This window comes from Phyllostomus discolor, chromosome 1, assembly GCF_004126475.2.
Source record: "Phyllostomus discolor isolate MPI-MPIP mPhyDis1 chromosome 1, mPhyDis1.pri.v3, whole genome shotgun sequence".
Taxonomy (NCBI): domain Eukaryota; kingdom Metazoa; phylum Chordata; class Mammalia; order Chiroptera; family Phyllostomidae; genus Phyllostomus; species Phyllostomus discolor.
This window is the reverse complement of record NC_040903.2, coordinates 196,065,731-196,089,659: the sequence shown is the minus strand read 5'-3', so window position 1 is coordinate 196,089,659 and position 23,929 is coordinate 196,065,731. Positions and strand designations below refer to the sequence as shown.

General features: G+C 39.9%; 1 protein-coding gene across 2 annotated transcripts; it reads right to left on the bottom strand.

The window, feature by feature from the left end:
* Positions 1-1,098: 1,098 nt before the first annotated feature.
* PTGR2 (prostaglandin reductase 2) lies at positions 1,099-23,367 on the bottom strand. Of its 2 annotated transcripts, XM_036011968.1 has the most exons (11): positions 23,149-23,366; positions 19,784-19,868; positions 18,349-18,467; positions 15,677-15,868; positions 13,356-13,526; positions 11,831-12,040; positions 10,886-11,007; positions 10,003-10,090; positions 8,914-8,953; positions 7,631-7,992; positions 1,099-1,718 (listed from the first exon to the last, which is right to left on the bottom strand). In XM_036011968.1, the coding sequence occupies exons 2-10, from the start codon at positions 19,818-19,820 to the stop codon at positions 7,907-7,909; spliced, it is 1,065 nt and encodes a 354-aa protein (XP_035867861.1). In that variant the 5' UTR covers positions 19,821-19,868; positions 23,149-23,366; the 3' UTR covers positions 1,099-1,718; positions 7,631-7,906. The 2 variants fall into 2 exon arrangements, with proteins under 2 accessions (XP_035867861.1, XP_035867866.1); XM_036011973.1 differs by lacking the exons at positions 1,099-1,718; positions 7,631-7,992 and adding an exon at positions 8,210-8,270 and having other exon boundaries at positions 23,149-23,367.
* Positions 23,368-23,929: the final 562 nt, after the last annotated feature.

Sequence of the window (23,929 nt, the reverse complement as noted above, 5' to 3'; positions counted from 1 at the left end):
GGTGAGTGCGAAAGAAAAGGTCAGCACTTAAAACATTTACTCGAGTTCTCAAGTGAAGAGGACCTCGAAGATTCACTGCCTGAGAAGGGAACTTGCAGGATCTAGTTCTGTTTTGTATGTCACAGGGAAAGAGTTGAGACTCCAGTGTAGAACTTTTTTTGGAATATGAATTCTCTACAATCTGGGTTCCACATATTTGGATTTAAAGAGTTCTCGGGTGCCCTGCCTGGAGGCTAGAACACTTGAGTTCCAGGCTGGATGCCATCACTTGTTAGAGCTTTGAGTCTGACTGACTTCTTGAAATTACTCATTTTTTGATACTGCTGCTTTCTGAAACGTGAAGAACTCAGCAAAGACAGTGGCAATAGGAATTAAAGGAGTTCTCTAAGAGAGGCATTTTCAAGACTGAAGACAAGCCTTGATGACAGGCTTATGAATTCTTAAGAGTAGTAGTAGTTTGAGTACACAAATAAACAATGTTGATTTAAAAAACAAAAGAGAAACACTGTTCAGGGGAAGATAATTCCTCTTCAGATAAAGCAAGTTTACCCCAGTTGCTAAGTGAATATTTACGTGGAGGTAAAACGGTCCTGAGCTCTAGTAAGAAAGAGGTGAAGATCAGAGATGTACATTGGGGGATTGCCCACGTACAGAGATGAAGCCCCCTCTGGAGATGAAACGGCCCAGGAAAAGTACAAAAAACAAGTAAGAGAAGGCCACCGAGATCAACTGGAATGACTGATTACTAACTCTTTAAATCTACTTTCTAGAAATGCTGTCAACAAAAGTATATTGCAGCATGTAAACAGGTGACCACAACCATCAAGACACAGAAAACTACCCTCGATTTTACTGTTTTAAAGGGTTGATTACAATTAGTAAAACAAACTCCTTTTTGAGAACCACTGCTTTTTTTCCTTTTTATTGAATTCATTGGGCTGACACTGGTTAACAAAATTATACAGGCTTCAGGTGTACAGTTCCACAACGCATCATCTGTACACTATATTGTGTGTTCACCCCCCCCGAGTCAAATCTCCTTCCATCACCACTTATCCCCCCATATCCTCCTCCACCTCCCTCACCCCCAACTCTCTCATGCAGAGGTACATTAGTAGGTCTTGAGCATTCATGTTTATAACCATTTGTTAATTTGCCCATTCAGTCCTGACATTTTCTGAAGCTGTCTTTGTTGTCTTAATCTTTTAATCACCTAAAACTCCAAGTCATGTTTATATCTATTTGCCCTGGAAATCTTGACAACTATTTGACAGTACATGCCTGCTAACCTAAAATAAACATATGCTTTTATCAATAAATATTTGGGTTTTTAGGCTAGACAGTAAACTATTTGGCATAACACAGACAGATCATCTTCTGCAGTCAATGTAGTCTCTCCATCAACCCAACCAGCCTCTCCTTATCTTCTCATACCACTCCCAACACAAAGCCTCTGCTCTCCTGGCCCCAAAGCTGTCCACAGTTCTGAATTCCCCCAAACCCCTACCCAAACACCCCGCCATTAAGTCCGTTTTCCATCTACAATGTGGAAAAGCCATCCTAATTCTCTTCTTATGCCAAGTTTCAGTTCAAAACTTATGTAAAACATTTCTAGTTCTACAAATATTTAACTAAGTGCCTTCTCAACCATTCCATTTACAATAAAAGTTAATTTGAAAAATATGTTTGTATGATCCATTAACAAAGAGTTGGATCAAATTGTGGCAGGACATAGCTGAACAGTAGCCATTGTTAGGTAGGAACTGACCAGCCGCTGTTCCCAGACAGCAGCCTTTCCCCGATAAGCAGTTGTCTCAAGGCCAAAACACTGACCTTCGCTTCTGCATGCTTGCTTTTAGCAGTTGTTCCCCCCTCCCTTTTTGCCTTGTAACAAGCATATAAAGGAAACTCCAGCTTGAGCTCATCGTCCAGAATTTGGATTTTTTTATCTCCTCTGGGTCCGCATGCATGAAGAAACCCCACTTCGAAAACTCCCAGGTCTTCTGAGTCATCTTTTCTGTAACATTTTGGTTCCCTGACCAGGAAACAACTCACACAAGCGGGCTGTTGCCTCCAATGAAGGCGGCCTTGGGGCAGCTGATGGGGCCCGGCGGTGATAAGGAGGTGTTTTGGGTTGTGAACATCCCGGGTTCTGCAGGCTCGGCTCCCGGACTGCTCTTTGACCCAGGCTGGCGGGGTGCGAACTGGTGGTATCTGGGAAGGCGCCACTCTGGAATCTGGTAAGTGTCCCATGGGGACCAGGAGCCCAAAAACCAGGCTCACTCTTGGAGTGGAAGGAGGGACTGATCACCCCTCAGGCCGGAAGGCCCAGGCAGAGCTCCCACAGTTCAGGCGGGTAGGAACGTAATATACTCGGTGTGTTTGTGTGAATGACTGTGTTTGTTGCTCCACGGGTGGAAGCCTACGGAGTGTGAGTAAGCCCTAACCTGCAGTTCCTCGGTCTGTCATATGGCATAACAGCTGGGAGTTTAACCTGAATTCTACATGGGCAGCCTTAGCTAAGAGGGAACCTATGAGCCCAGAGAGGGGTGAGGCCAGGCGAGCGACCTGAGAGTCCCTTCCCTTGTCTGTCAGCGCTGATTGGGAGAATTCATCATGGGGGGGTCCTGCCACAGTACTATATTGCATGCATGTTGGAGATTGGACAGCAGGCCTTGTAGGTACACTGCCACTTTGGGTAAAATGGAGGACGAGCCACGTGAGTGTCCCACCGTGGAGGGTGGAGTGTGCATGGTTGTCATCATCTTGGATGATGGGTCACATGAGAGCCCCTCCATCTTGGAACTGGGCAAGGCAGCAGGCTGAGGGCTCTCTTCAGATTATGGGCTGTATGCTGCTGCTGTGTGGGCACTGCATCAGTCTGGTTCTCTGTGTAACTGGTTCTGATAAGAAGGCTCTGGTTCTGAAGGACATGAACTGAGGTCCAAGGGTGAGCATCTGACCTATAGGGTGTTTGCAGGGTCTGAGCTTCAGAAAACTGCAGGATGTCCCTGCAAATCTAGGGAATTTTAGTGGAAGGTACCTGCAGTGCCAGGGACTTTTGGCTGTCCATGCTGAGTTTAAGTATAGTCCTTCCCAGTGTGGGAAAGGAACCAGAATTAAAAGAGAATGCTGGTTAAATCTGAATGAGTAAAATTATGTATAAAGAATGTAAAGTTTTAAACCTGGAGTAAAGGAAACCTCAACTATTCATTTTCTGGTTTTGTGGGAAAAGAGCAAATTTCTAACATTGGTGTTGTTTCTGATCAGAAACCCTCTGTACTGTTTAAGGTCACCTGTAATACCTAAGAAAGGTCACCTGTAACTGGTCAGGGAGAATGCCTTTGCCACTTGGGACCCAGGAAGGGTCATTTGGGGCTGATGAGTGCTTCAGCCAGAGGCAAAGCAATATGTCTCTGCCAAAAGACCGGGCCTGAGGGAGCATGTCCCTGCGAGGCACTGATGGACGCATTGGTGCAAGAGAATGCCCCTACCTGTGTATTGTTCTGGAACTCTGTGTTTTGGATTTTGCTCTGTATCTGCTCTAAAAAGGAAATTGAGGATTCCAGGGAAGGTTGAAACTTCACACTCTGTAGAGAAGTAAATAAAAAATACAATATATATAAATGAAGAAGGTCTGTGGGAAACTGCAAAAATAAATGGAAAAGTAAAAGTTTTAGGAAGGAATTATGTGGTGTTAGTTAATAATAGAAGGTATAAGGCATGGAGATGCAATCTTGGTGGATATCAGAAGCTGTATGAAAGAAAGAATAGAGGGTTTGTGAGTGTTGCAGAATGTCTGGAAGTGAAGGTTTAGAGAAGCTCAGTGGATATCAGAAGGGGAAGCATTTTCCTTCAGGCTTTGTATTTTTCTCCCTACCTGATCCCTCCAGAATTTGGCATTCTGAGGGAGTGAGTGAAGACATAAGGTTTCTTTGCATAAAACCAATAAGATCAGTCGCTAATAGTGGTTTTGTTAACCAAGACTTTGACTGGAATGTCACATCTGAAGGAGGCATGTACGGGTTCTGGTCGTCACCAGAAAGCCCTGAGGAACTGGGATTGACTTGCGAAGCTAGTGCAAGCCCACGAGAAAAGCCTGGTACTTTGGTTGGTTGTGCAGTTCGTGGCAGTCTTTCCAGGGAACGAAGGTTACGTTCATGAAAGATGGCCAAAAAGAAACCTGTGGGCACAATGGAAGCCTCAAGGATCTGAGTGAAACAACTGGTACAGGCAAAGCCAGATGGCGGATGTGTGACACTGCTTCTGTGCCCCGAGGGGCGGACTGAGAAGTCAATCTAAAGGTTCCCTGTGTGAGTTCCAGCAAAGCAGGCTTAAAGATCATAAGTGATCCAGGCTGCTCTTGGTGTGTTTATGCAAACAAACAGTCAAAATGAAAAGCAGAACTCAAAGTAGTCCCTTTAATAACAGTGAGGGTGATCTTAAGGAGAAAAATTGTGGTTCAAGGAAAATCACAATGCTCAGTATTGGACACCAGAATGACGCAGCTGTCTTGAAAGCGTCTTTTTGTTTGAAAGTTGAAACTGGTTTTGTAATATCATCAAAGATATACAATTTACAGGTATGGAGAACCTGTCAAATTGCCATTGCTAAATGTCATTGCAGGAAGGACCTTACAACTGAATGTCTTCCCAAAAGACAGTCTCACAGGCACAGAGACCGGTTTGGAGACTATTGTGTGAATTAACCTGTGTGTTCTTGTGTTTTCATAGGACGTATGCCTATGACTTCATTCCCTGAGTGATTGGTTGCAATATAGGCCTCACTTAAGGAGCCCATTCTTCATCATCACCCCCTGAAACTCAATGGTTTGGCTGAACTGAGTGGTTGGGTTGATGAGCAGTTTGGGTGATCTGTGGGCTTCACTTTAGAACTGATTGTCCTTTTTCTGTCTTGATGGCTTGGACAGGAAGGGTTCAGATATCTGAAAGGAGGGAAATCCTAATATATTCTCCTCAGCCTGAGTTAAGTATAATGGGCCACAAGAGTTTTGGATGGGTGTAGCATGCCTTGTACACCTTCCTCCAGATAAGCCATTCTTTACTTAAGTTCTTGCCTTTGTCATTTAGTGGTTATGATTTAATTGTGCCTTCCAACTCTTTCCAAATCTGTCATCTCCAGAATATGACCAGCATGCCAATGGTCCAGTAGTGCCAGTCTTTGGACACCAAACCTGCGACTTTCTGGTGACAGCCAACTGACCAGGATTCTGTAAGGTCCTTCCCCTTACAGGAAGGACTCCCTCCGTGCTGCACCACCCCCTTCAGGGCACCCTGACCCACGGGTAGTTAGGACAACGTTCATTTCCAGCCGGAAGTAGTTACAAGAAGGTAAGACCTTTGTCCATGGTCCTTTAAAGGAATTTAAAGTGGGTGTATATCTGAAATGAGAGATTGTTGCAGGGTGCAGCCAAGAGAGGGGACCCCAAATGGGCATTTAAAATGGAGTCCAGAACTCAAGGCACCCAGGAGATTTTAAGATGTCTTCACCCCTTCCCCCACAGGTGTGAGTTGAGGGAGGGACACACAGAGCAAGAACATGCAGGGCTGTTTTGTACAGCAACAGCTTTACAGCTAATCCATGGCATAGTCATTTGACATACCTATAGCCTTCAGCTGGTCACTTAGGTATGCTGAGTAGCTGTGGCCATGCTCTGGGCCAGGGAGATAAAGAAAGACTCCCTCCCACCCAAGATGTGACTGGGAGGCACGTCCCCCGAGTTACAGCACCTGTGTGGGAGCTCAGAGAAGATTGGCTCCACAACATGGGGCCACACCTGCCCAGACCCATGATGGCAGCCTGACAGGAGCAGGTACCAGCCCGTCCAGGATCTGCGGGCCATCAACGAAGCAGTCACCCTCCACCGGTCTTCCTGAACCCCCACACCCTCCTGAGCCAACTTCCCCCAACAGCAACGTGGTTTACCTGCCTTAATCGGAAGGATGCCTTCTCCTGCATTCCTTGGCACCTTCCAGCCAACTCATTTTTGCCTTTGAATGGAAAGATCCGCACACAGTGGTCAAGACTCAGTTGACCTGGACTAAACTGCCCCAGGGGTTTAAGAACGCCCCAACCTTATTTGGGGAAGCCCTAGCAGGAGACCTGAAGCCCCTCGCTAAGGGGGGCTGGACCTGATGATTCTGTAGTACATGGACAACCTCCTCCTGGTGGCCCATCCCAGGAACGGTGCCGGAAGGGAACACACACACTGCTGAAGCGCCTGACTGAATTAAGGAAAGAACACCAGAAGCACATCCTGAACACACTCCTGCTCTTCACGTCAAGTTGCAGAGGGCACACGCTGTGTATCTGAAGTGCCCCCACAGCCGTCCTCGCAGTCCTCTGTCATGGCCCTTCACGGTGCTCCGTCGGGTTCACCGGCCCCAGCAGCCTACGAGCTTTCTCGGGGTTCTGGTGCATCGCCCAGCGCAGCGCTCAGCAACCAGGCTTGTCGGAAGTACTCACGGTATGATCAGGGGAGCGGACAGAAAAATGGAACCTTAGCTAAATTCTACCAGGAAACTGGACTGCCCTGGACACACTTGCTGCCGCTAGCATTGCCTAGGTTGCAGGAGTCACCCCTTGGATCCACTATAGCTGGGCCAAAACGGCAGCAGATCCCAAGGACCCGAGGACTAGGCCTGCACCTAGAATACCCACGCTAAGGTACCGGAGGATGCCAGCCAGTAAAGAAGACACCAAGGAATGGACCATTGTTCCGCAGGGTACCTGACTTTAATTGGCACCTTTGTAGGAGCATTGGGAATTGGACTAGTGACTGTGACCCCTGCAGAATGGAATCCCACGGAGCGGATCACCCTAGGAATAGTTTATCTCTGTTTGGTCTCTGCATTTGGGTTTATTGTATGCTTCGCTTAACAAATGCGGCCCCTGTCTCAGCCCCAGCCTGCAAATGTAATACCCCCAGGCATAGGATTATGCTCAGCGGTAGAGTGGTCTCTTCCTATCTCCCAAGGTCAGCTTTCAGCTCCTCCACTGACATGCCATTGGGTTGTGTTCAGCCACAGCAATCCCTTTGCACTTGGAGAGGGAAGGTATACCAGACTGGAGTGATATCCAGGACCATAGGATACCAGACCCGGAGGTGTCAGGCATATGGGACCCTGCATCTTCTGGACCTTGGTCCAGCACCTGGGGCCACAGTGACTCGTAGGGCAGCCACCAAAGTGTTAGCCCTCCAGCAGTACCAATACCAGTATCACCAGTTGCAACCCTCCCAAGGACCTCAGCCATATAGCCAGGTATATAGTGATGCTAAAGGGATAAAAACACCTTATAGCATCAAAGGGGGGAATGTGACGGGACATAGCTGAACAGTAGCCATTGTTAGGTAGGAGCTGACCAGCTGCTTTCCCCGATATGCAGTTGTCTCAAGGCCAAAACACTAACCTTCGCTTCTGCTCCTGTATGCTTGCTTTTAGCAGTTGTTCCCCCCTCCCTTTTTGCCTTGTAACAAGCATAGAAAGGAAACTCCAGCCTGAGCTCATTGCCCAGAATTTGCATTTTTCATCTCCTCTGGGTCCGCATGTGTGAATAAACCCCACTTCGCAAGCTCTGAAGCCGTCTGAGTCGTCTTTTCCGTAACAAAATCTCCAGTGGTTTCAAAATATGATTAAAATATATTAATAGTTTTAATAAAAGAAAAATAGATCATGCTGACTTCAATCTATTAATATAAGTAATATGTTGGATATAGTGTACATATATAATATTGAAGATACACGAAAGAATTATGTTCTGCAACTAAGAAAATAGTCACCTACTTTTAAATCAAAAGTTATCTGTACTCTAAGGCTTTTTTTAATGTATCTTGAAAATCTTTGTGAAAAATGGAAAGAAATCTGTATTCTCTTAATGAAGAGGCTTATAGGGATGGCAAAGAGGCTTCTTCTGAAATGCAAACTATCTGCTTTCCAATATTACCCCCTGCCATCATGGACTGGAATGCAGCTGGAAAGAAAAAAAAAAACTAGGTTATCCGAAAACAAAAATGTCACTGTCATATATGTTTATCGGTAAGTCAGACACACAATTAATTTGAAAAGTCACTTCGATGATTTTAATATTAAGTATAGAAGAAAACTGTCATGAAAAGAAACTTCATGTAAACAGTGGCAAAATTACAGGACAAACTAACCTAATTAGCATCTTAAATAATTGTTTTTACCCAAACTAGAAATGTTTCATTGGTGCCTACATCAACATTCACAGTTTTCAGAGTCTGAAGACTAGAGGCAAATAAGTATGAAGATAAAATGTCAGCAAAACAAATTTTTAAATAACAGTTAAAAATATCTGAAATCTAATCATAAAGTTTTACTAAGTGAAATACACATCTGATATGCCAGAAAAATAAGTGAAATTTATATTTCTGTTTGATAAATTTAGTAACCAAATATATGAAATTATATTTGAAAAGAAAAAAATCAGTTTGATTAATCCTTTTCATTTAAAACAAACAAAAGAGAATGTTGGACTCTCTGTAAGTTAGGCCAAAAAACCCTCCAAAAGCTGAAATATTGAAATTTGCTTAATATAATCTTGGAATGTCTTTTTCTGTTCAATCAAAAAAAAAAAAAAAAACAAAGTTAACTAGAGGCTAAATGACTTTCACGATTCTTTTTTTTTCATAAACTGTTCATGAAAACAGAGAAGCACTTTATAATTTGAAATGTAAAAAAGTACCTCTTAAATACCACTAAGTTGAACTTCCTTGGAGTTTGATTGAGGTATTTAAGGAAAACTATAGGGAAGTTTTACAGGAAAGAAAGAAATGATTTTTAAAAACACCAGGGAAATAGAATTAAAAGAAAAAGGAGATTATTTGCGCTGAGCACGTGTATATGATAAATAAATCTACATTCATCTTACCTCCCATGTTTTCTAATCCATTTATCATAGTTTCTTTGACCTGTAAATCAAAGTAGCTATATTTAGTCCTCTTCTTTAGACTCCAGTGTTTCCACTTAATAGTTTCCATGTTTGCAAAAGGCCACAATAAATATTATTTGGTGCTTTCTGTCTAAAAATAGATATTCTTTCCTTTTTAAGGTTTATTTTATTCTCATTTGAAAGAGAGGGGAAGGGGGAGAGAGAGAGGAGGAGAGAGAGGGAGACAGACATACAGACAGACATTGATTAGTTGCCACTTTCAACTGGGCACTGAATCTGAAACCTAGGCATCCCTGAGAGCAGGAATTGAACCGGACCAGCCACCTTTTGGTTATGAGATGATGCTCCAACCAGCTGAGAGCCATTCTGGCCAGGGCAAAAATTATATATTCTTTATTTCACGTAGGTAGCCCAAAAAGGTTTCTTATCAATTCACTTTTTTAAATAAAAGCCTACTTTCCCTTTGTCTAATCTTTAGTGTTAACAGCACAATCTGTAAAATATGCCCTCTTTTCCAAAAAAAAAAAAAAAAAAGGGAACATAAGCACAGATACATACAACTGTCCCTATCATTTTCAAGTTTTAGGAACGTGCTAGGTCAGGGGCTAAGGATTCCACATTAATAACTTCTGACTTCCAACCAACAACTAAGAGATATATCGGATGTCCCAGGAGGGCAGAAAAGAACTACGGTGGTGGAGAGGTGGGGTACTAGGAGGTGCTTATAAGATTTGAGAAAGCACAGCTTCTAACACATGGTAGCATTCTATAAATGTGTGTTAAATTAATAAATATTAAAATTTGAAGGAAGGAATCTACTGATCTTACAATATAATCTAAGGAAAGTAAAAGAGTAATAAAATTTTAGATAAAGAAAATAATAAGAAAGGGTTTCTCAACCAGGAGATTATATCACCTGGGAGGTAAAATTATAATATTCAGTATACTTCCCTTTTATCTGGATTTTTATTATGAAAGTAGTACATTTGCTATGATAAATTCAGATAATACAAAAGCATATCAACTAGCAGGAAGAATGCTATTAGTAAAAACGGAATTTAGCTCTACCTTTAGTTTTCCTTCTTTAAACCACTGACTCAGCTGTAGAATACCAGACTCAAATTTGTCCTTATAGTTGAGCACCATAAATCTTTCTCTGTATTGGGAAAGAAAAGGATAATGATTAGAGACCAGTGAGGGAATAAAAGAATCCAAAATGATATCATTGCAGAACTCTACTATCTCTTAATCTTTCAAACATACAGATTTCACACAGAGTCTGGCCAGATATAGTTTCAGAAGTGTAGTTACAGGTAGAAGTATAATGGGCTGCTATTGTTCTGTCTGCCCAGCATCTACAACCCCATTTGGTAATAGCGCTGTGATTTTACTCTGTGGGTAACATCTTTTCCCCACCCTTACGTGAGCAAAGCCAGGCTTGATAAAACTACAAGGAGAGAGCTATTCTCTCTTTGCTTGGATTGCTAACCTGGCAATATATAAGACTAGAGATAACAGTCCTCCTCTTACTGCCGGAAGAGGAGAGCTGTGAGCGAGCACAGCCGGCCCAGAGGTGGAGAAAAACTGAGCCGTGATGCCACTATGCAAACCCTTTATCTAGCCAAATCTCAGCCAGTACTGTACTAATATCAGATTTCTCAGATACGTGAGCCAATAAATTTCCTTTTCATTTAAGCCAATGTGACTGAGTTTCTATCACTTGTAAAAAAAGGACTTGTAAAAGACTGATAAAAGAGATGCAATTTTTTAAAAAGCTTTCTGCCAAGAAACTAGCTAACCAAAACCTAAACATTAAACCAGTTTAATTTGCGTATTTTCAAGTTTTATTTAATAAGGAAAAATTATACACAAAGAATAATACATTTCACATACATCTATGATCTTTAAACCCCTTGAATCTGGTAATAACGGGAAGGGGGCAAGAACACACCTTGTGATGTTTCTTTCTTTCTGGATTGCTTCCACAGCAGGAGGTAGCGGAGGGGGATAAGGCACATCTTTGTTGTATTGAGAAATCTGACCACACAGGATGATGTGGCTGTTCTGATTCATCTGTTCAGATAAAATTGGGGCTTAGACCCTAAGGTAATGTCTTTCCTATATGTGATTTTACAGCTGTCTCAAAGAAACCCTCCTTCATCCCTGTATTTAATCCTTTAGTGCCAATCAATTGATTTCATTTTAAAGATTTACCCACTAAATGTATTTAAAAGTTTTAATCCACTAGAAAATAAGTCTACTCCAAAGGAACATGGAAGTAAATAAGAATTTGGTAATCAGCAAAAGAATTACATTAGTTGTTACTGTTGTGGTTGTTGCTACTTTTAGTAGTAGTCATAGCAGAGTACTTCTTTGTATTTAAATAATTCAACCTCAATTGCAAACAATTTTACATGTAGTGAAGGACAATGCAGTGTTAGTAGATGGTGTTTATATTTAATAAGATTGTCAACAAAAATATGTAAATACCTGCAATCTTTGAAAACCCATTCCCTACCCAAAGTTAGGGACAATGGCTGTGAGTTTAGTTCATGGTGGAGTTAGGCATCAGAACTTCACCACTTGAACAATACAACCATAATTTTTCACAAAAATAAATTGCAGGTGAAAAATATAATATTGCTAGCAAAGAAGAGAAATATAATATTGCTAACAAAGAAGTGAAATTGCTTACAATACAAATGGAAGGAGATATATAATATAAACAAATTCTGCTGTGTCAATCAATTAACAGTACTGATCATTATGTTATTTTTCACAATAAACCCTACAATCTTATGAAGTTTTTCTTCCCCTCTCTCAGTATCAGGTAAAGATATATCAGATCAAATAAAATATAATATTCAAATGTATAACAAACAAATCAGCAAACAACCTGACTTATCACTGTATTACTTATGTCACCGCCAACGTTGTCAAAGTAAATATCCACGCCAGCTGGGCATAATTCACGAAGCTGTTCTGCCACGTTCTCTTTTTTATAATTAATTGCACCATCGAAGCCCAGTTCTGTGGTCAAAAGGAGGCACTTCTCCTGTGTTCCACAAATTCCCACCACTCTGGAACAGCCCAACAAGTGGCCAATCTAGGGGGAAAGTTTTTGAAAGTTAAACAGCTTTCTATTGTCACATGTAAAGTTTAAAATGTGAAAGCATGTAAGATATTACAAGTACCGTATATGGGGGTGTTCATCACATTTAGGTTAGATTTCAGGGCTTTCATCTAAAAGTAACTTGAAATCAAAAGAACTAAGAACACATATAACATTCTTAAAAACATCAAGACTGAATATAATTAGACTTAGTTTGAAATTGTTATTAAAGTCTCACAATTTAAAATTGATTTCATAAAAGGAACAGTCTGACCCCAAACACCACTAACTCCCAATTCAATATTTTCCAGCCAAGGAGAACCGTGAGTTTTCACTTACGTGTGGGATATAAAACAAAAAGCAACCACTGGACAAACAAAAACTCACAGATACAGACAACAGAACGGCGGTTCCCGGAAGGGAAGGAAGGGAAGGGAGGAAGGAAAGGACAAAGAGGGTAAAGGGGGTCAAATACACGGTGACAGAAGGAGTTGAGACCAGGTGGTGAGCACACAATGGAGGACACAGATGTCACATTATAAAGTTGTACACCTGAAGTTTATACAATGTTATTAACCAAAGTCACTCCAATAAATTAATTTTTAAAAAATTTTCTAAAATATTTTTCAGGCCTGGGAATAACTAGAATCACTACTAAGAAAAAATGTCTTATTTCAGTGGTTCCATATTATAAAGGCTATTGTTCATTAAAATAATCACTTTATAAAATCCTATCATAATATTTACTGTATTTCTAGAACTGATAAGTGCTTTTTTATTTGAAGATTTTTATTTTGTAATTCATGAATTGCACACAGGTACTCTGACTTTCTTCCTTATATTATTCTAGCATTTCCCATGTCTATTTCTGGTTAACAGAGAAGAAGATAAAAAATCTGTAACATTTTTCATATTGTTATAAAGAGAATCTAAGTAGGTAATAACATCATTTCTACCAGAAATGTGTAAAATACTATCAATTTCTTCAATTTCCTACTTTAAATTATATACACGTACCCAGAGATTTAATCATGACCATTTTTTTTAAAGATTATTTATTTATTTATTTATTTTTAGAGAGGGAAGGGAGGGGGGGAGAGAGAGAGAGAGAGAGAGAGAGAGAGAGAGAGAGAGAAACATCAATGTGTGGTTGCTGGGGGTCATGGCCTGCAACCCAGGCATGTACCCTGACTGGGAATCGAACCTGCGACACTTTGGTTCGCAGCCGGTGCTCAATCCACTGAGCTACGCCAGCCAGGGTTCATGACCATTTTTTTAAGAAAATCCAGTAATTCTCAGAAATCATTACCTGCCCGGCCAGGGATCCACAAGCACCAGCGGCCCCACTAACAACCATTGTCTGATTAGAGCCAGCAGTTATGTGACCTTTCTCCTGTATCCCAATCAAGGACGTCAAACCGCATAAACCGATAGCTCCAAGAAAGTATGAAAGGTGTCCGTCCACAAGTCGTGGGTCTACCTAAAATGAAACAAGTACATACCTTTAAAAAAATAATATTAGGAACTTCTGTTTTACATCAGCAAGGTAGAGACAACCTGTTATAGACTGAATTGGGTCTTCCTGTGGGCAAGAAAAACAAGGCGGTTTGACAGAAAGTAACCTCACAGGGCGATCTGTTCATAAATACCTAACTGGGCAGGTCACGGTCAATAGTCAGTGATGCAGGGAACTTCTTTAGTGAAATGTTTATCTTTGCCTTAAGCAAGTCCTGTTCATTGTTCTTATCCATCTAGGTAAACACTCCTTTGAAATAAGCTTGTTAACTATCCTGTAATCTAATCCCTGCCTTGCTTTCTCCCTCCTCGTAATTTTCACTGTGTTCACTTCTTAACTTCAAAACACATTAAAGAAAATGTAAAGCTGTTATTCTCTAGAACATCTGAAATCTTGCTCCACAGCAGCTGTCATCAGTTTGGCTCAAATAAATTCTTACACAAATTCTGTACAGGTCTGGACATTTCTTACATCGATACTCCTAAAATTCATTTCTTGATACCTAACCTCTAACGTGACTACACAGGGGTGGCAAAGTAGCTTTACAGTTGTGATTACACAAGACAGAGAGCTTAGTCTTGTATTATTATTCCCTAATTATTATATTATTTTCCATGCGAACAACTGTAAACCTACCTTTGCCCACCCCAGTATTTGGAGCAGGGCCTTTAATGAGGTCACAAGGGTGGGGCCCTAATCCAACAGAGTATGTATTTTTATAAGCAGAAGAAGAGACACCAAAGATCTGTTTCTCCTTCCCCTCTCTCTAAAAATTAAAAAAAAATTTTCCTGTAAAAATCTAATAAATCACTGAAAGTAATCAAGATTTACTACCTTAGTTTGATTTGAAGTGAAACTGCCACAAAGAAATAAAATGGCAGTTTGTATTAAGCAGTTTTAAATGGCTATCAGTTAAATTCAGTGTGTGGATAAACGCAATGGAGATATTAAATCTACATTACACAGAAAGGTCTACGGTATGCAGAAATATTTCATATAGGCGATACCTATTATTAAAGCCAGTATAAAAACAGTGTGAGTTAAGTTTGGGTTCAGCAAATATCATTCCTCCATCCCTTCTGAACCCCCCTTCCTCACTTCTAACACCCACTCCCAGAGCACTTTCCAGTTCTCTCCGCTGCTCAAGTTCCCACGACAACACAGTGATAGCGAGAACTACAAACTGCTGAGTACTGCATTTTCACCTCCTGCTAAGAAATTTCTAGTTAAGTATATTTCACTAGTACTATTAAGTTGACAAGTGATCGCATAATGCCTCATGTCATTTGTTTATTAACAGCTACTTTTAACCGATTGTAAGAATTTATAATAATAAAGAGCACTACAATTTTATAAATCTTTTTACAAAACCTTAGTGACATTTGTCATAGCATTTAATTTGCACATTCACTTGTAAGATAGCTATCATTTTCATTTTGCACATGAGGGAACTGAAGTTCAGAGACATACAATAACTTCCTTGACGACACATATTAGGTTGAATTATGGGGTGGGCAAAACAGGTTTACAGTTTTGAGTACAGAAAACACAGTTTATTCTTGGATTATTATTTACTAATTACTGCATTTTTTTTCATATCACAACTGTAAATTTACTTTTGCCCCACCCTGTACATGAAGCTGCCAGTTTTTAAAGGTCAAAAAAGACAAATATTGGTAATTTCACATGGTTAACATAACAGAAACCAAACTGAGGATTTCTGACGCAAGATGGAATTTCAAGCACAAACCAAAGGAATTTCTAAAGTGTCAATTTCTCAGGAAACTTTAAAGCATACAACTGTAACGCGTCTCTGGTTCTTAGTATAATTATTTTTCTGATGCTTATAGCTCAGGTTTTATTTTATATATGTGAAACTTAAAAAATAAATTTAGTATGGAAAAAATACCAGTTACTGATAATCTAAGAAATATCATATAAGTTATCGCCAATAGTGGAAAAGTAACAAAGTCCATATTTTTGCAGCTAACTAAAAGAAAATGTATGCTTTTATTTATTTTTTTTCCTTGATAACAAACAGAACTGAAAGCCAAAGGCACAAAATAAGAATTATGGGGGGAGGGGAAATCATATACTTTATACTAGTACATCACCTTTTCTAGGCTATTTCCATCCAGAATAACCTTGGTTTGCCAGGGCCAATAGAAAGAAGTCACAAAATCCCCTTTAGTAAAATGCGAGTGTCTGCTTTCTTCTACAATCCCAACACCTCCACCGTCAACCACTTGAGAGAGCTGCCAAGGCGCCAAATAATCACTTCCCGTGTCCTCGTTCATTTTACAGCGCTAAAAAAGGAAAACGCTGATTAGGGAGGGATAATACTGTCTAATAATATTGAACCAGTTTACTAATTTATCCAGCGACTAAAAGAAAGGTATATAATAAGTAATGTTAAGTGTTAACAGATAAAATTTATGTTAATTTCTATCTTCCTTTCAGTTATTTTTTATTCTGAAAAAATTGTATCCCCTCTCTAACTAGTAAAGAAGTACAAGTAAAAAGGAATGCAAGTATTTGCTGAAATTAGATTGTGGAGATAGTTCCACAACTTTGTGAGTAGACCAAAAACCATGAATGGTACATTTAAAAGTGTGAATTGTATGATATGTGTATTATTTCTTCTAAAAAAATTTTTAATTGTTGGCACTATTTCAGATGTTCCCATTTTCTCCTCCTCTTTGCCCCCTTCCACCCAGCTGCCCCTACCCCCATCCCCGTGCCCACGGACTATGCATATATGCATATATGTTCTTTAGCTAATGTCTTCCAGTTCCCCCCACCCCTCTAAAATCTGTCACTCTGTTCCATGGATCATACCTCTGGTTTTATTTCATTCATCAGTCTATTTGGTTCATTAGATTCCACATATGAGTGAAAACATATGGTATTTGTCTTTCTCTGACGGGCTTAGTTCGCTTGGCATAATAATCTGTCACAAAGAGTGAGAGTTCCTTCTTTTTTACAGCCATAGTATTCCATTGTGTAAATGTACCACATCGTTTTTATATGTGTATTATATTTTAATAAAACTGTCCACATTTTTAAACAATTAAAGAAATTTAAGTAAGTAATATTACACATATTACGCTAGCAAAAGTAATACAAACTACTGGGCCAGTGGTTCCAATGGATTGTGGCAAATTAGGTATACTTACATGTTACTGATAATATTACAAAACTGCCCCCTTTTTGTAGAAAACAAATTAGTAACGTGGACCACAATGGTACTTATTTCTTTTGACCTCACAATTCCACTTCGCCAATGGAAACAACACACACACAAAAGGAAACTTGATACAGTTGTTCATCAGCATCCCTTCTGAACTCCTCTTCCATTTCTAATCCCTATTCCCAAGGCACTTCTAAGCTCTTCCCAACTGCTCAGTTTCCCACAGCAGCAAGATGACAGAGACAGCTTCAGCCCGAGCATTACGTCATCCCCCTCACCTCAGGTGGATGTTCTTGTCACTCTGCAAAGACAAAACGCCACAGTGGCGCCACACTCTCTCGTGGGACTAGTGCTAAAGACTTCCTGAGAAGTCGTCAAGGCTCCCTTCCTCTCTTTGCCTCACTCTTGCCCCTCTCATGAAGCCACGACACAGAGGCCTACAGTGTGGTCCAGGAGACAGAGAAGATGGAAGGCTGCTTGATTAAGCGCAGTTTAGTTCAGCTCAGCAGAAGAAAAGAGCAAATGGGAAACTGAAGCAGAAGTTTCTATGGGAATATGCTTGGCTTCTGCTAGCTCAGCAGCCACTGGATACTGGCCAGACCAAGCTTCTGACTCCAACAAGGATAAGAGAAAAAGTAGAACAAGTAATTCCCTATAGATAAGGGAATGATGTCAACATAATAGAATGTTATATGACCACCAATATACTGATATTTCCACTAGTGTTGCATTTGAAGTTATGTATATAAAGTCACTTAAATAAGAAATCAAAATAGCATATACACATTAACTATAACCATGCAAAATGCTGTATACACATAGGGATTAAATTTAGTTGTGAATTTGGAATGATACAAAATTTCAAAGGTTTAATATCCATTAGATTTCTTTTTTAAGTTGCTTACATTCTTTTTTAAAAAAGAGCAATGTCTAGTGAAGGTAAGTGATTGCTTACAATCCCCAAGTGGAGTGGTACACCATACCATGCAGGGCCACGTGGGGAAGGAAGTGACTTTCTTCCTTCCTTCCTTTAATTAATACTTACTAAGCACCATGCTAGCCCCTGTAGATACAGTGATAGAAGTAAGACCTTTTAAACTGGCTCTGAGACAATTTCCAATCCTAATTCACTATCTTCAAGCTTTACTTACTACTGGGAAATGATCTGGACATTTGGAAGGACCTAATTAATCACATACACTATTGTGCTATTATGAAAATTTTCCTTGCCCTGACCAAGTAGCTCAGTTGGTCAGAGCATCGTACCAATACACTAAGGTTTGATCCCCCCTGGTCAGGGCACAAACAAGAATCAACCACTGCGTGCATAAATAAGCAGAACAATAAATCAGTATTTCTCTCTCTCTCCCTTCCTTTCTCTAAAATCAATTTTTAAAAAATTATTTTAAAAACTTTGCTTCTATAACATTCCTTAATAACACTAGTGAATAAAAGAGGCAATCTATAATTCACAGGTATAAACATATAATTGACCAAATATTTATTAATCATGAAGATGGCACAAAATATAGATGCAACATAAAAAATATAAAACTGAAATTAATTTTCACCAAGTCACAAAATCCTGATTCTTACCATGTAAGGATCCACAGAAAGATAAAGGGTTCTGACTTGTACTTGTCCTTCATTGATATTATCTGGTAAGTTTACTTCTTCTACTCGGAAATTTTCTGCCACCGGATTACCATTTTTTCCTAAAATATTAGGTAAAAATATCAAGTAAAAAACTCACTTTCTTATACAATCATTTATTATTCTTTAAAAGGCCACTCTAGGATTCAAAGTACTCTCATTTAACTTAGGTATGAATAAATCCATATTGCTTTGTAATTTCTTTGTAACTCAACACAAGTTCTTCAAATAGTTTTAATTGCTCATTATTTTTTCCAAGAAGACCCTTTGAAATATTCCTGTCAACTTTAAAATTTCTTTTCTAAGATGACTACAGGTAGACCACCTCATCTGTTTTATAATTCAGGAGGATTTCAAAAAAATGAAATATCACAGCCGGCTTTTGAAAATATCATAAAAATTAAAATTTACAAGGTAGCAGAAACACATCAGCCCAATAGGTAAACTTTCCTTCTTCATTTTAAGAAGAAAACAGAAACTTAAATAAATGCTATTTTAAAAAAGTAAAATCTTAAAAATTAGAATTTGAAATATAAAAAAAAACACAAAAACCCTGAGCCCTGGCCAGGTAGCTCAGTTGGTTAGAGCATCCTCTGGATATGTCAAGGTTGTGGGTTCGATCGCTGGTCAGGGCACATACAAGAATCGACCAATGAATGCATAAATTAGTGGAACAACTAATTTCTTTCTTGCTCTAAAAAAAAATTAATTTTTTGAAAGGAAAAAAAGGTTAACAGTTTTTAAAAAACGAAAAATCAGTAAGCAGAAAATGTCATCGCTAAAAGTGTACACTTAAGCAGTATGTTGAACATAAGCAAACTTTCTATTCATTGAATCAGCTCACTTCTACAGTGGGAATAAAATGCAGAGGTCTTCATCTAACTGCTCACTTTACTAAAACTGAGGTCTTTAGAAAAGGTTAAGTGACTTCCCAGGCCACATGTTAGACAGATAATAATGCTAAGACAGCACGAGCCCAAACCTCTCAGGTTACTTCTATGCTTGTTTCTATGATTCAGGTTAGAGGTCAGCACAGACACAGGTCCGTGGTCTTCACGTAAAACAAAAAAAGCAAATTTTAAGAACTGATGTTACATACTATAAAGAAAAAATAAAAGCCATGTATTTGTAATATAACCTTTTAAATAGTGTAACAATTCTAAAAAACCTTATTTTTTCAACCAAAGGCCTTGATAAGTCATCATTTGAAAAACTGAAAATGATATCATTTAAAGAATTTCTTCTAATATCTCTGCTAGTGTTACTATCTTCCTACCCCAATTTACCACATGACAGGATATGGATATTTTTGTTCCTCCATGTGCATTAATAATTGTCAAAGACCACAGCTGTTCATTCATCACAGATAAATACATACCAGGTCGGGAATTCAGTACCACTCTTTGTACAATCATCGCCTTGTTCACACAGAGATCTCACAAGATTTCCGTATACAGTAATTCCTATTAATAGAAAAAATTTTAAATTACAAGAAATTTTGGAAATAGCAAACAATTTAAAATTTAAAAAGAAACACCTTTGTGTTTCTGAACAAAGAGAAGAAAAATCATATTTAGACCCGAAAAAGATACAGTCTCCTGTCAAAGAGTTTACCCCCGAAAGCAAACATATGAAGGACTAAGTCTAATTAGAATTTTTGCTTAATAGGAACACGCTTTTGGAGACTGAGGGGGCAGGATGTCCTGGCCTCACAGTCCAAGCACATTCACCTTTGTACCATCAGCAGCAAGCCTCCTCCTGCGGCTCGACTGAAGGAGAACAGCATGATACACTCCTCCAGAGCTGGCCAGTTAGCCTGGTAGCAAAATATGAACCCTAGCTACTTGATATAACCAAACTTTCTAAAATTCTCTTACTCATTTACCAAAATGGAAATGTCTTAGTACTTTTGCTGATTATAAAAGTAATATATCAAAAGCATTTATAAAGTCTCACCTTGTAAGAAACTCTGTAATATGGAATAGCTAAGTAAATAAAGGACCAGTTTATTCTGGGTTTACAATTTGAGCTAACGAAAGAGGCCAAATGAAGTTCCAGCGCTGGAACTGTCCGACTTCAGGGAAACAGCCCTGCCTGCTGTGCCCATCAGTAAAAATAACAACAAGCCTTAGTGAGTGTGACAGTGTCACGCTGTTGTGAATGCTATAAAAATATATATATATTAATACCTAACAATATCTAATATGTTCATTTTATCTAACAATCTTATTAAGGATTATTATTATCCCCAAACAGGGTTTTTACACCTAAAGCCATACAAGGATGCACAACTCTCCAGTAGGTAACCTCTGCCAGAGAAGAAATCTGCTCCTTTAGGACCTAAACATCTGATGTCAGGGACATTCTGTGAGGCAGAAAGAACATGTATAAGCACCCTACTTGCTTCCTTAATTTTTGGAATGTATGTATTTATAATCTCACTGGTTTTGACATTAGTGGCTAGTTTCCCTCAATATCCCTTCTCTCCTTATGAATACAAGGTTGTCCAGCTAAAAGATTTCCCGACTTCCTCTTAAAATAAATCCTAGCCGTGGCTGACATGGCTCAGTGGGTTGAGTGTCGGCCTGCGAGTTGCCAGTTCAATTCCCGGTCAGGGTACATGCCTGGTTTTGCAGGCAGGGTCCCTAGCTGGGGGTGTGCAGGAGGCAACCAATCCATGTATCTCTCACACATGGATGTTTCTCTCCCTTTCTCCCTCCCTTCCTCTCTCTCTAAAAGTAAATAAATAAAATCTTTAAAAAAACACAACCCAGACATCATACTATTTCACCTAAAAATCCCTCAATTATACATCTCTGATAACAGATTGTTTTTAACATAAATGCTATGCCATTAACCTCACAGAATTGGTAGCACAGGTTATTCCTTAACATTACCTAATACCTAGTGTGTATTCAAATTCCCTGATTGTCTCAGGGATGTCTTTTACAGCGAGTTCACTAGAACCAAAATTTAAGGTCCATGTACTACATTGAGTCCCCCGATCCCTTTTTATTTCATGACACTGATTGTTGAAGAAACATTTTCTTCATCCCTTTGTCTATAAAATGTCCTTGGATTGCTTCCTCATGGTGTCATTTACTTCATTCTTTTATCTCCGCCAGTGCTTTGACTGGTGGTTAGATCTAGAGCTGTGATTAGATGTGGGTTACATTTTTACACAAGAATCTGGAAAAATGGTGCCGTGTGTATCTTATTTCATCACATCAAGAAGTCCATAATGTCTTGTAAAGCTAAACATATTTTTAAAAGGAAATTTTCTATTGAATTATATTGTGTGTAAATTATGTAAGTACTGAAAAACAGAAATTTCCAGATTGATGCTGGGTCCAAAGACAACTGCCTTTAAGTGGTTATCAAAGCACCTTGACAGCTAAATTTTCAATCAAAGGAGTCTTTCCAAATGAAATTTCATGTTTGTCTGCTGATTATTTTCAAATGTCTGCTTCATTTCTTTAAAATATGTACTGTAGATTTATCCAAATTCTGCTTATCAGCATGAAAAGTACAGCATTCAAGTTTCCTCCATCTGTATTAAATTAGAAAATTTTTAAGTGTCAAACACTACAATTAACTAACGTCGGATAACCACACAATTTCCCTCAGTAGCACAACAAACACCAACTGTAAGATATAAAAAACTTGATTTAGTTACAAAATTAAAATGAAAGATATGGCACACCAAGTTCTAGATAGGCAAGAAAGGGTGGTGGTGGTGTTAAATTCATCCCGTGCGTGTGTGTTTTGGGGGTCGAGGCGAGTCTTTATTAACTGACATTAAGCAAACCATTTTTGCCTGGTATGATATTAACTGGGTTTCTAATTAGTGCTAAGCAATTCAAAAATAATACCAGATCAATGATCAGCTGAGAAAAATCACTCTGGTGCGGTCATAAATAGTTTGTTATTTGAGTGCCTACCTTGCAGCCTAGTACAAGAGAAAGGCCGCAGCACTAGGAAGAGCAGAGTGCAAGTGCTGGTTCTAATCAGGGGGGATCTTGTTCTCTCGGCCTCTTTCCTGACTGTTCCCAAGTGTCAGGAACTGGGCTAGGGGCTTTATATCATTATTGCGTTTAACCCCTGCACCCAATAACCCTATGAGGTCGGTACTGTCAGCGTCCACATTTTATAAACCAGGAAAGGGAGGCACAGAGGTGGCATAACGTGTCCACGGTTGCACAACCGCTCATGACACTGGAACCTATACTCAAACACAACGCGTATGATTTACATACCATGAGCTATGGTATGTAGCTAATACCATTTAATAAAACTTTTCTCTATCCTGATCTCGTTCAGTTATTCTGCCACAAATGACTCTATTTATAAGGCGTGGAAATCTATGGCTCCCATTACCAACACCCATATGGAAATTACCAAGAGTCTGCCTCTACTCAGAATTTCAAGCTGACTTCCCAGATTGTAAACACCAAGAGGACAGGGATTCGTATCTGTTGTTCAAAGATTGATAACCACCCCCTATGCCTGGCACACGGTAAGTGTTCAAAAAATGTGTTAAACGAACGTCTCAGAGGCCCCTTAAACAAGTATGTCCAAACCTGAGATTGCTTACTCTCAACAACTCTAAAAACAAAAACAAAAACAAAAAAACAAACAAAAAACAGCTTCTGCTTCTCCAGCATTCCCTAATTTCCTAAGCACAACTCCAGTAGCTCCAGGAGGAAGCCTAGAGGTCACGCTGGCTCCTAGACCTCCCTTCACCTGGACGCTGCACCCAGCTACAGGATCCCCAGTCCCAGGGTCCGAGATCGACCGCCGGCGCTCGTCACTCACCGCCGCGGAGCCCCGGAGGAAATATCGCGTGGTTTGCGGGGCTGCGAGGGGCTCACCGCGCGCCTTCAGCCGTCCGACCTCAGCACGCAGGCGTACAGCTAGACTCTCGCTTCTCGCTCCCAGTCCTTCTCGGGGCGGGATTTTGAAGGTTAGGCCGGGTTCCTGGATCCTCGTGTTTCCGTGAGAGGCGGGGAAGGTGCAGAACTTTGACAGTCTGGGCGGAGTGTATTAATAAATTAACCTGGACTGTTGTTCTGTGGCCGTCCACACTGCTTGTACCCAAAGAGCAAATCAAATCGTTTAACCTTGACCAGTGAATTCACTTCTAGTAGTCCTTGAAGTATTTTTATTCGGTTTATGGACCTCTCCCTGAGCCTTGGACTGGAAAATTGTAGTGAAAGAGGGGCCGTCAAGCCTACCCATCATTTTATGGTTGGGGAAACAGGCTCGGAGAGCTGATATTATTGGACCATCCATCTTTTGGCTGTTGGGGGCAGTGCTGTGATTAAAATCGGCGCTGCGAGACTGCTGGCCCAGGGCACTATTTCATTAACGCAGGGCTGTCTTTTCTTTCACAAACCCAAATTCCTCAAAGAGGGATTACCCAGTGTGGGCGGATTTCTCAATTTCATTAATTATTAATTGCTTGCTTTTGTGCTGAACTGAGTTTAGCGAGGCTTATTTATTACTAGGACAGCTTTTGAACCCC